This window comes from Dasypus novemcinctus, chromosome 18 (genome assembly GCF_030445035.2).
Source record: "Dasypus novemcinctus isolate mDasNov1 chromosome 18, mDasNov1.1.hap2, whole genome shotgun sequence".
In the NCBI taxonomy this organism is placed as follows: Eukaryota; Metazoa; Chordata; class Mammalia; order Cingulata; family Dasypodidae; genus Dasypus; species Dasypus novemcinctus.
The window spans coordinates 67,916,198-67,929,193 of record NC_080690.1 but is presented as its reverse complement, the minus strand read 5'-3'; the positions used below and the strand labels follow the sequence as shown (position 1 = coordinate 67,929,193).

General features: G+C 43.9%; 1 protein-coding gene across 5 annotated transcripts in view; it reads right to left on the bottom strand.

The window, feature by feature from the left end:
- SAE1 (SUMO1 activating enzyme subunit 1) overlaps positions 1-12,996 on the bottom strand; it is a 151,029-nt gene that overhangs the window by 7,363 nt on the left and 130,670 nt on the right. For 4 of the 5 annotated variants that reach the window (XM_071209353.1, XM_071209352.1, XM_071209351.1 and 1 more), the window contains 2 exons: positions 12,377-12,446; positions 6,017-7,111 (listed from right to left, as the gene is read on the bottom strand). In XM_071209353.1, coding sequence (XP_071065454.1) covers positions 7,019-7,111; positions 12,377-12,446 — 163 coding nt within the window. In that variant the 3' untranslated portion in view covers positions 6,017-7,018. Of the gene's footprint in view, positions 1-6,016; positions 7,112-9,471; positions 12,447-12,996 lie in introns of those variants that run through there. The other variant, XR_011646384.1, reaches the window with a different exon arrangement.

The window sequence follows — 12,996 nt, the reverse complement described above, 5'->3', positions numbered from 1 at the left end:
AGGAATGGCACCGCCCACACTTCCCGTGCTGCTGACGACAACAGAAGTGGACAAAGAAACAAGATGCAGCAAAAAGACACAGAAAACAGACAACCAGGGGAGGGGACGGGAATTAAATAAATAAAAAAATAAATCTTAAAAAAAAAAATGATGATGGATCAGCCCTATCTCAAAAGCAAGGAGTATCATTAACTGAAAGCAAAACAATTCCATTCTTCTGCCCCTGACAGGAGGGGGTATAGCTCAGTGGCTGAACATCTGCTTCTCATGTACAATGTCCCACATTCAATCCCTGATATCTCTTAAAAAAAAAAAAAAAAAAAAAAAAAAAGGGATTGGGGTGCAGGAGTGTAACAACTAATGTTAATTAACGTGTTAACATTGATATAAACAAACTTTTAAAAAAATAAAAACTCTACAAGACCACTTCACACTCACTAGGATGACTTATTTTTAAAAAAGCCCTAAAACATAATAAGTGTTGGTGAGGATGTGGAGAAATAGAAACCCTTACACATTGTTGGTTAGGAGGTACAATGGGGGAAGCAGTTGTGACTCAACTGGTACTGTCCGCCTACCATATGGAGGGTCCAGGGTTCAATACCCAGGACCTCCTGACCCATGTGGTGAGCTGGCCGATGCACAGTGCTGCCGTGTTTAAGGACTGCCATGCCACACAGAGGTGTCCCCTGCAGAGGGGTGCCCCACATGCAAGAAGAGCCACCCTGCATGAAAAAAGTGCAGCCCACCCAGGAGTGGCGCTGCACACACGGAGAGCTGATGCAGCAAGATGACACAACAAAAAAAGTGACAGTTTCCTAGTGCTGCATGACAAGTATGCAAGCAGACACAGAACACACAGCGAATGGACACAGAGCGCAGACAACGGGAGGTGGGGAGAAATAAATAAATCTTAAAAAAAAAAAAGGTACAATGGTGCAGCCACTGTGGGAAAATTAGTTGGTTCCTCAGAAAAAAATTTTTTTAAAGATTTATTTATCTCTGCTCCCCCACCTTCCATTACATTGTCTTCTGTCCATTCATCGTGCATTAATGTGTCTGCTTGTCTTCTCTTTAGGTGGCACTGGGAACTGATCCTGGGACTTTCTGGACTGGAGAGTTGCTCAATCTCTTGCACCATCAGAGCTCCCTGGTCTGCTGCAATTTTTTTTTTTTTAAGATTTTTTATTTATTTCTCCCCCCTCTCAGTTGTTTGTTCTGTGTCCATTCACTGTGTGCTCTTCTGTGACCGCTTCTATCCTTATCAGCGGCACCAGGAATCTGTTTCTTTTTGTTGCATCAGCTCTCCATCTGTGCGGTGCCATTCTTGGGCAGGCTGCACTTTCTTTCCCGCTAGGTGGCTCTCCTTACCGGGCGCACTCCTTGCGCGTGGGGCTCCCCTATGTGGGAGACACGCCTGCATGGTGTGGCACTCCTTGCACTCATCAGCACTGCACATGGGCCAAGGAGGCCTGGGGTTTGAACCGCAGGCCTTCCATGTGGTAGGCAGACACCCTATCCATTGGGCCAATCCTGCTTCCCTGCATTTCTTGTCTCTCCTCCTTTTGTTGTCATCTTGCTGCACCAGTTCTTCACGTAGGCCAGCACTCCACTTGGGCCAACTTACCACATGGGCCAGCACTCCATTAGTGCCAGCTTGCCTTCACCAGGAGGCCCCAGAAATCAAGCCCTGGACCTCCCATATGGTAGATGGGAGCCCAATCACTTGAGCTACATCTGCTTCCCTCCTCAGATATTTAAACATAACAATTACCCTATGATCCAGCTATCCCACTTATACATATATTTCCAAATGAATTGAAAGAACATATATTGTACATCAATATTCATCACAGCATTATTCACCAAGTGAATAGGTAAATATAGGTGAAAACAAGTGACTGTCCACAGAAAAAAAGGATGAAAATCTAGCCATACAAAAATGATTATCTACTGTAAAAAGTGAGGTGCTGATATATGCCACAACATGGATGAACCTTGAAGACATCATGTTTAATGAAAGAAACCAGACACAAAATGATAAATATTGTAATAATTTATTTTATCCATTCCAATAGGTGTGTGGAATAGGTGACATCTCATTATAATTTTACTATTTCCCTAATAGCTAAGGATATTGTAAACTTTCCATGTTTATTTGCCATTTGTAAACCATCTTCAGTGAAGTATCTGCTCATGTCTTTTACTCACTTTTCTTTTTTTTTTTTTAGGTACTGGGTAGGGTATTGAACCCTGGACCTCGTATGTGGGAAGCCAGCACTCAACCACTGAGCTAAACTGGCTCCCGAGGTGGTTTTTTTTCATTTGCTTGTGTTGTTAGGAGGTACCAGGGATCAGACCCGGGACCTCGTATATGGAGAGCAGGTGTACCTCAAGTGGTTGAGTGCCAGGGTTTTTGTTTTTGTTTTTTTTTTAAATTAAACTGTTGAGTTTTAATAGTCTACATACTAGTCTAACTTCAGGTATGTTTTGTAAACATTTCTTCCAGCCTCCAGCTTATCTTTCATTCTCTCTTAACTGTGTTTGGCAAAGCAAATGTTTTTCAATGTTTATGTACTATTAATGTCCATGGTTTAGTGTAGGGTTCACTGTAGTTTTATGGATTTTCTAAACGTTTTTTATTCTGCTACTATACATATTCTAACATTATCCCCTTTAATCATATTCAGATACTATATTTCAGTGTTGTGTTCCTAATGTGCTACCATCACACCACTTACCAAAACATTTCCCTCATTCCAAATAGGAACCCTGTACATTTTAAGCTTTAACTTCCCATTCTTTTTTTAAAAAAATATATCTTTAATTTTTTCAAAAAAGATACACTAGATTACACAAAAAAATATAAGGGGTTCCTATATGCCCCACTCCCCATACCTCCCTCCCTTCCCCACATTAACAATTTTTCATTAGTGTGGTACACTCATTGCAAATGATGAACACATTTGGAGCACTGCTACTAAACATGGATTATAGTTTACACTCTCTAACACCACATTCCCTTTTATAATTCATAAAGCAGAATAGTGGTTATCAGGAGGGGGAGGGGAAATGGGGAGTTATTGCTAAATGAGTACATGAGTTTTGGTTTGGGATGATAAAAATAGTCTGGAAATAAGTAAATGGTATAGGTATACAGTATTGTCGATGTACTTAATGTCAAAGAGTCTTTTCAAAATAGTAAAAGATTTATATGGGGTATATTTTACCACAATTAAAAGTATTTTTTAAAAAAGATCTAAAAAATAAAAATAAACAATATTGGGATATATGAAAAAATTGGAATATAGACTATAAGCTTTGTAACGATGTCAAATTTCTCGAACTTGATAACTGCACTTAAGTTGATTACGTAAGTGGATATCCTTGTTTTTAGGAAATGTACATGGCAGTGATAAACATTCATGGAGCAGGATGTGTGTGACCTCAAGTGCTCGGCAAATGGGTTGATACAATGATATGGCAAATGGTGCAAAACATTAAAATTGGAGGATATGGGTCTCTGGCGGGGATTAAAGGTATTTTGGAATTCTCTGGTTTGTATTATTTTTGTAACTGTCCTATAAATTTGGAAGTATTCCAGAACATGAAGTTAAAAAACAAACAACAAAACTCATCACCATTAATGCTACCATCCTATAAACTTTTGGCAAGTATCAACATCTAAAATGCATTTCTATACTCTCTAACCCTGGAACTTTCCTTCAGGGAGTCTTTCTGAAGTGTGCACAAAGGAAACATGCTCAAGGTCACTCAGCAGCAGACTAATTAAATAGATTATGGTTCATCTGTGGTTTTGGAATTCTACACATTACACGTGGAAAAGGATCTCTAAGGCAGAGAAAAAAGCTAGTTGCAGAAAAATATACTGCTATCTATGAATATGTATAATGACAGTAAGCTAACATCTAGCAATTGCTATTCCAAAAACAATTCATTTCATCCTCACCATCTCTGAGGGAGGTAGTACTGTTAGCCCCATTTCTCAGGTGGGGCAACTGGGGTAAAGAAGTCCCGTGCCCAAGATCCTAGAGCTATGTGGTGGAGTCTGGACTGAACCCAGGTAATCTGGGGGATTTACTCTCAACAGCTGCCAGGGGTGACCTCTGGGGAGAAGATACAAGACACAGCTGACATGCCCAGAAAGCATGCCATTTCTCTCCTACAGACTGACTTTAGCTGTGAAGTCAGCTGCTCCTGCTTAGGAGGCCAATGAGTTGACAGGCTGAATGAAGCAGTGAGAACAATCTTTTTACTCTTTATACTTGAATCTTGGTTGATTGTTTTCCCAGAAGCTTAGAATCAAAAGCCACCTGCTCTTCAGGACCCAGCTGAAGGCCCTCCCTCCACACCTGACTGTGACTGATGCTTTCCAGTGGCAACTACTGGGTCTTGGGCCAACTCAACCTTGCTCTGTATGGAGACAAGAAGCAGGGACCCTGGGTGGGTGTCTACGATGTTGTGGGTGCTGAACAGATGGCTTCCCAGGTGGTCATGGCTCCATCCCTGACCTGGTGGGTGAGGCTGTTTCCTCATCTGCAACCTGGGCATGACAGCAGTACCTGCCCATAAGGGTTTCTGTGAGGATTCAGGTAATTCATCTTAGGGACCAGTATTCTGAAAAATCCCAGGCAGCTTGTGTGAGGATAATGTCAGCTGTTATTGTTAAATTCTCTTAACAACTGTAACATACACCTCCATTTCCTCATCTGTAAAGGGGCTAACAGGACAAATCTCAACACACACACATACTTTTATATTTATGAAAAAATATGGAAGGAAATGGCAAAAGGGTCTGCACCTGCAAAGTGTACCATGGAACGGGGCTGCCATGAGACTGCTAACTCTGTAGAGCATTTTACGTATATTACCTTGTACATATATTGCTTTTCCCCCACTGAATAGTACCTCATCCACTAGGATGTCGCGAGGCTTCAAGGACCTCACACACACAGCACTTCACAGTTTGGCTGCTATACATACCAAAGAATGGGGAATGGGGTGGAGAAGCCTGGCAGCTGCAAAGACCGCTAATCTTCTTTCATTTGGTGACTCTAGCATCCTAAAGTGGCTCAACCAAAAGTATTTGTTACCTTCACAGATTAGCTCCTCCTTCTCAAATGGGCTCCATACCTCCTGGAGACACTAGAAGCCACAGGATAATCACCATGCAGGTCCTTGGAGACTTAAAGAAATCCATTTTTATGATAATAGAAACATGTAACAAGGGAGAAATGTGAAATTTGAAGGAAATTGAATAGACACTTCTTGCCTGGGGCTGGCAGCTTCAAGCTCCACCCCTCTACCCTCCCCAGATTCCCAAGGGGGCCTCTCTGGATGACTCAATCTCTGCCATTAGAGGTAGAGGGGGGTGGAAAAAGTTTGAAGCTTCAGAGAAGATTCTACAATAATTTGTTTGTCTTCATCCAGATCCACCTGCTCCCCCTTGTGACCAAGGCCCCACATTGCAAAATAAAAGGTATAATTTGCCCAACACTTCAAAAGACTGTTATGCGGCAATAAAACTGCTGACCTTGGAGCCACGAACTCTGCAGTAGGTGTCCAGAAAGTGACCACTCACCTTCCATAAATGCCTCACTGGCATCCCTAACTTCATTTAGAGCAGAAGAAAGGATGATGGTTTGGGCTGGGCAACCTAATTCCTCCTCCCAGTGAAGATCAGCCGTCCTGCCCTACCCCCGTTTGCATATAGCAGGACCAAAATGGAAAAGGGGTGGACTTTTTCAAAAGTGGCCAAATTCAAACCTCACACAATTTTTTATCAAGGAGGAACACAAGTGTGAAGTGTACTGGGACAAGCTTGGGCTGCTGAGCAAAACGAAACCTGATGCTAACAAACAAAGCTTTAACCCTAACTATGGGACTCCGGGCAAGTGACTCAACTATCACGTAACATAGGGCTTTCACACGCTTTTACTGTGCACAGTGCCTGGACATATGAAGATGTTTCTAGAGTGGAAGAAAAACAAACAAATCCTAAAGCAAACAACTTTATTTCTATTACCATTCTTTTTTAAACAACCAAGGGAAATCTAGAAAATATGTAGAACATAAACAACTGTGATTCAGAATAAATGAAGGGCTGACACAAAGCTTAAATGCAACTGCCTCCAGACTGGCCTGTGCCTCACTCACCGAGGGCTTTGTTAAGGGGTCAGCAGGCTCCTTATCCTAGCTCAGCCCCTGTGAACCAGAAACCTCCAGGGGCATGACCCAAGCATTTGACTTTTTAAAACGAGCTCTTCCACTAATATCTCTGAATTACTCAACTTGGAAAGTCTTGCCCTAATATCCAAGAGGACTTGGTAATATTTTGCAAAACCCAGGCTGGACCTCAACTAATCCTAAACTAAAACTCCTGCAGCACAGCACACCAGATGGCACCTGTTGTTTTTCAGGACCTCAAACTTTGGAGGAAATACATCCCGCCTGTCATGTTTTTTCTTCTCTATGGCACCTGTCTGAATGTGGAACTTTGATTCCACGGGTGTCTCATCGGGCCTGGACCTTATTCCCCACCTGAAGTCATGCTCCCCTCTGCTCTGTATGACATCAGGTGGGGAATAAGGCCAAGAAGGTGGCAAGAGGCTCCTAAGCAACAAGGTGTGCTGGCTCCTGGCAGGCATCTCCAATGTATGATACCCCAGAGTGCTGGTGACATCACGACGGCACTGGGACAGAGGGAGGTGCAGGAGGGGTGTTTTGAGGTGACTGCCACTCAGGGGAGCTGGTAGGCCTGGGGATGGCAAACAGTCCCGAGCAGTGCTGGAATGGGGACAATCAGTCCCTGTTTAGCAGCAGCTGGCAATCAGACGCAGGACATCTGCACAATCCCGGTGCTCACAGGAAATGGTTTGTATTGGTCCAATTACTTCCCTCCTCTCTCTTCTGGAGAGACCGTCGTGGGGGGAGGGGGAGAGGGAGTGCATCTGGGCATGCTACAGGGTAGCATCTTCAGGACTGCCAAGGCCTCGGTTCACTTGGGGCCAAGGCACTCCACAATCCCATTCCCCTTCATGCCATCAAAAAAGAAGAAGTTATTGTGAGGAGGGTCCCTTTGAGACAGGGCCTAGGGAGAAAAAGAAAACGATTCAGCTCAAGTGCTTTAAAAAAGGTTAAAATGGGAAAAAAAAGATCTTAAAGCAGTCTAGCCTATGGCAGTGGTCCTCAACCAGGGTGGATTTTGCTTCCAGGGGATATGTGGAAATATCTGGAGACAAAACTCTCAGCTCTGACCCTTAGCAGCCTAGAGTCCTCGGACAGGTCATTTTGAGGGTCCTTGGGCACCTCATTTCACCTCTCTAAACCTTAATTTCCCTATGTAAAATGAGAATAACTAATGCAAGATCCTGGAGTTAAAAGCCCTGCTTGGGAAAACCACAAATTATTTATGAGTATTCATACAATAAGAACAGTAATTTAGATAGTGCAGAATGTAGCACCTACCAGAGGATGTGTTCAAGCCTGGGATGTGGAGGCCCTGGGAGATGCTTGCTATTCAGCCATGGAAAGAGTAATTCTCTTAGCTCGTAGAGTTAACAGGACAGAGCACTTGTAAAGATGCAGGCTCCATTGTGACTTTCAGAGGTTAAGCCTGAAAGGGTTGAAACTTCACCAAGAACTACCATTTAAAAAGGAGGACATCACCTAGGCAAGCTGCTGGGTCAGGCTTTAATGGATCCTGGAGCTCTGTGCTTGTCATTCAAAGGACCTCGATGAGGCTAGGAACAGGTTCTAGACATGCTTAACTTCTTGAATTGAGTACCAGTCCCAATACATTCCCTCATCTGGAAAATGGGGACAATTACATCCATTCATCCAAGGAAAATTTACTGAGCAGTTATTCTGTGTTAGGTATTGAAGTAGGCAGTAAGTATTCTGAGATGGTCCTGCCTACAGAGAGCTTGGTGAGAAGGAAATGAGACCATGCGCGTAAAGATTTAGAATAGTGCATGGCAGAGTAAATGCTGAACAAGAGCAATGATTTAATTATTGATACTATTAGGTTGGTGCAAAAGTAACTGCAGTTTTGCACTGTTGAAATTTGTCCTTTGATATCGGCATACATTATTAGATAAATGTGGTTATGTTTTACATTATTTTAACATGCATCTCTTGCTTTATGTTTTTTTGCTAATGATTTATTACTTGCTGCTTATATTTATTTTAGACTATGAAAATGATGTTAGACAAAAAGCAAATTCAAACAATTTTCTTATTTGAGTTCAAAATAGGTTGTAAAGCAGCAGAGACAACTTGCAACATCAACAGCCAGGAACTGCTAATGAACATACAGCGCAGTAGTGTTTCAAGACGTTTTGCAAAGGAGACAAGACCCTTGAAGATGAGGAGCATAGTGGTCAGCCATCAGAAGTTGACAACGACCAAATGAGAGCAATCAGCAAAGAACTCAACGTTGACCATTCATTGTCGTCTGGCATTTGAAGCAAATTGTAAAGGTAAAAAAGCTTGATAAGTAGGTGCCTCATGATCTGACCAAAAATAAAAAACTGTCCTTTTGAAGTGTCGTCTTCTCTTATTCTATGGAACAACAAACCATTTCTTGATCGGATTGTGATGAGCAATGAAAGGTGGATTTTATACAACAACCAATGACAACCAGCTGAGTGGTTGGACCGAGAAGACGATCCAAAGCACTTCCCAAAGCCAAACTTGTACCAGAAAAGGTCACAGTCACTGTTTGGTGGTCTGATCTGCTACAGTTTTCTGAATCTTGGCGAAACCATTACATCTGAGAAGTATGCTCAGCAAATAATGAGATGCACTGAAAATTGCAGTGCCTGCAGCCGGCATTAGTCAACAACAAGGGCCCAATTCTTCTCCATGACAATGCCGGACCGCACGTCGCACAACCAACACTACAAAAGTTGAACAAATTGGATTACTAAGTTTTGCCTCATCTGCCATATTCACCTGACCTCTTGCCAATCGACTACTACTTCTTCAAGCATCTTGACAACTTTTTGCAGGGAAAATCCTTCCACAACCAGGATGCAGAAAATACTTTCCAAGAGTTTGCTGAATCCTGAGACATGGATTTTTATGTTACAGAAATAAACAAACTTATTTCTCCTTGGCAAAATGTGTTGATTGTAATGGTTCCTATTTTAATAAAGACGTGTTTGAGCCTAGTTATGATGATTTAAAATTCATGGTCCAAAACTGCAATTCCTTTTGCACCAACCTAATAATTATCAGTTGCACACTGACTATATGTACAGGTCCCTCAAGTTTACACCCATTTAAGCAGATGAGGCACATCATTAAAGAGTGAACCAGGGAAGTGGACTTGGCCCAATGGATAGGGCATCCGCCTACCACATGGGAGGTCCAAGGTTCAAACCCAGGGCCTCCTTGACCCGTGTGGAGCTGGCCCATGCACAGTGCTGATGCGTGCAAGGAGTGCACCCTGTAAGGAGAGTCACCCAGCGCGAAAGAAAGTGCAGCCTGCCCAAGAATGGTGCTGCACACATGGAGAGCTGACACAAGATGATGCAACAAAAAGAAACACAGATTCCCGGTGCTGCTAAGGATAGAAGAGGTCACAGAAGAATACAGCGAATGGACAGAGAGAGCAGACAAATGGGGGGGAGGGAGGGGAGAGAAATAAATAAATAAATCTTAAAAAAAAAAAAAAAGAACGAGCCATGTAAGGCAGGCTAGGTGGCAAATGAGTGGGATCAGAGAGGAGCAGAAGCCACTCCAAGCCAAGGGGATGAGTGAGGACTGAGGCACACAGAGAGGTCAGGAACAGGAGTAACTGGAGTAGACACCTGAGGCCGCCCAGAAGGTGAAGCAAGGTCTGTACTGGGGTGGAGGCAAGTTAGAGGATCAAACCCACACTCCTCATACAATGGCAAGCCACTTAATTTCCAAACAGGGGCAGAGCTTTGGGAAGATTAACAAGTGAGAAGTAAGAATGAAATGTAATCAGGCTGTGCCTGGCATGTAGTAAATTCTCAATAAATAGGAGCTGCTAATACAAATGGGGCCCAGGGGTTCTTTACCAATATCGGGGAACCCCAGGCACTTAGCCCAATGGAAGGGCCCAAAACCCCATAGACGGAACTCGTAGACTTGAGAACCTAAGCTACAGGAGGTGGTGCATATTAAACAACAGAGACCCTGGCACGGCTGCTACTATCGCCATCACCTCCACACCCACAGGCAGGGAGGGAGATTCACTGTGGGAATTGGGGACAAAGAGAGATGAAGCATGATTTAAACTTAAGATAGCATATCTTGACAGGGTACATGGATAAAAGATGTGGTGTGTGGAAGGACTGAAGGAAGGAAGGAAAAAGAGGATTCCAGAAAAAGCCTTTAGGTTTGTCCTTCATCTCTAATGTTTATTCCTCAAAGGTGGTCAGATGATCCGTCCAGAGAAGGGGGAGGTCTGAGCCTCTCAAACTGTAAGAACCTATTGCCAGTTAGCTGAAGCTGGAACAGTGTTAATTAAGGCGGAGTGGCAGGGACGAGAGAGCTGGGCATGGGGTGAAGGAACATGGGGCAAAAGGTAAAGTGCTTCCCAAGCAAGATGGGGCCAGGAGGAGATTCCAAACACACCCAGCAACCAAGAATGCAGAGTACTCTGGCTATCTGGGATAAACAGAAACAAGATGCTGGGCAACAGCTGTCCCCAGCAGGCAGGAAGGAGGGGGCTGCATTAAGGGTTAGGACTGGGATACAGAGAAGCCATCACAAACAATGGGGTCATGGCCACCTGCCCCAACCCCCAATCTCCATCCCACATGAAAAACTCAGGGAGCAGCTTCTGAACGGGATGGAGAGAAGTGAGGCTGAGTGCACAAGCCCAGCAGTACCACAGTCCATGCAGGGAGCCTCTGGACAGGCACGCCACTTAGAGGCAGCAAGCACCTGGGCAGGACAGCCAAGTGGTAAAGAACACAGGCTCAGAAACCAGACTGCCTGGTGGCTCTGCCACTTACTAGCATGGGCAAGTAACCCCACTTGTCTGCACCTCAGTTTTTCCTTTATGATACAAGTTAATCCACATAGAGAACATTGTCTTTGTCTGGTAGGTACCTAGTGGGCTTTCAATAAATGCTATTATTGTTATATAGTCTATAAAAAATACTTACGTTCCTACCCCCAACCCCCTTATGCTTTTCCATCACTGCACTCTTTCCTGCTAAGTCTGTCTATCTGTAGCCTCAGAATCCTTCTCAAAAGTCCTCCGGGCAGCCACTACCAACTTCTCAGATTGACAAAGAAACCGAAACCTCCACATCACTCTGAGAGAAGCAGAGGCATGAATAAGGAAAGAAGTAGGGCCATCACATGCTTCTCTTCTTACCTCTCTGTACCGCCTTGGGGCGCACCCACTGCCTAAGACACAGAAGCAATTTAGATTGGAGAATAGGAAGAATATCAGGAAAATAAGAGATAAAGGAGCCTTAGGAAGGGTGGGACTATCAAATCCAGTCATATATCTCCAGAGCAAATGTACAGACCTGAAGACAAGCAGTGAGAGCTCCACCTCTACACTGCCTTCCTGAATACTGACCTGACATATAAATGGACTTGGAAAATCTTTTAACCAGGCATGGCACTGGCTCACAAAAGAGGACAAACCACTGCTACAGGTAAATGTCAAAGTCCCCAAAGAAAACATACTTTATTTGGGGCATGCTGGAGTTTTAGCAACCTCAATGTTCCAGGAGAGACTAGTTATGGGTAATGTGACCATATGTGAGCTACTTCCCTTCTGGAAGAGATAACCCCACCTACCCATGGTCACAGGAGCCTGTGGATCCCAGGCTCCATTGCCAGCCACCCTCCAATTTCTCTACAAGTACCTGTGGTGTGTGATTCAAAAGAAGGGGCTGTGAAGCCGTGGTGATGGAGGGAGAGGTGCTGTCTGAAGTAGTGGTTAAAAGCACAAGGGATGGAGTCCCTAATCTGGACCTCAGCTCCTCCTCTTAAGTGGAGATATGTGCCCATTTCACAGAGTTATGGGAAGCAGAATATTGGCAACTATAGTAAGCACTAGACCAGTAAGAGAGGTAAGCAGGGGATAGCAGGTAGCACCTGAAAGCCACTGTGTCCAGCTCTGGGCTAAGCAAGAGCAGGCTCTCAAAGGTCATTTGCTAGATGGCCACCTGGATGGGAGGGAGGAGAGAATGGGATAGGGTGGAGGAGGCCAGGAAGGAAGACGACAGGAAGAAAAGGGATAGGTGAGATCAGAGAAACCAGGCAGCTCCTGAAAACAGTCCTCGGTTCTCTGTTTGGCACATCCATAAAGTCCTGCTGCAGTGGGACAACTATCTTCTGCTCTACAGTGACTTTTTACCTTCACGATTTCTTGAGCCAAGATCCCTCCAACCACTGCACACACTGAGGCCATCTCGGAGAAGCAGTACCTAAAACAGAAGACAAAGGAAATGAAGAAGAAACAGAATGCTGATATGACATCCGGAAAAAAGTTCAGTTGTGGGCTGCCCTAAATAAAAACATCTACTAAGGGTCAACTCATACAGCAATGCTAATGCTGGCATCTAGGTGCGAAAATTAAATCTGACCTTTGAACTCTGGCAAGCAGGAATTCTTTCACAACACTTTTTTTTTTTTTAAGTTAAAGGAAAGACTATATCTGTACTTACTAAAAATAAGGTCCTACAAATATCAGATGTTTCAATGCCCTGGCCACATTCTCGCAATTCTCTTCTTACCCATAATGGGCACTGGGTTCTATATGCTATTCTCAAACAAATGTCAGGGAGCAGGCCTGTATTAACATGTAGGAGGCATGGGAAATTTGGGGCCTGAAATTAAAGCATGGGGACAGAAAAAATTCGTCACTACTCACACAGAAACCAGCCCTACTGGGTCAGGATGGGGCATCCAGGGAACAAATTGTACATGATAATGTCACCTGTACCACCAAACCTGGGGAGCAAAACACTTTCTCCC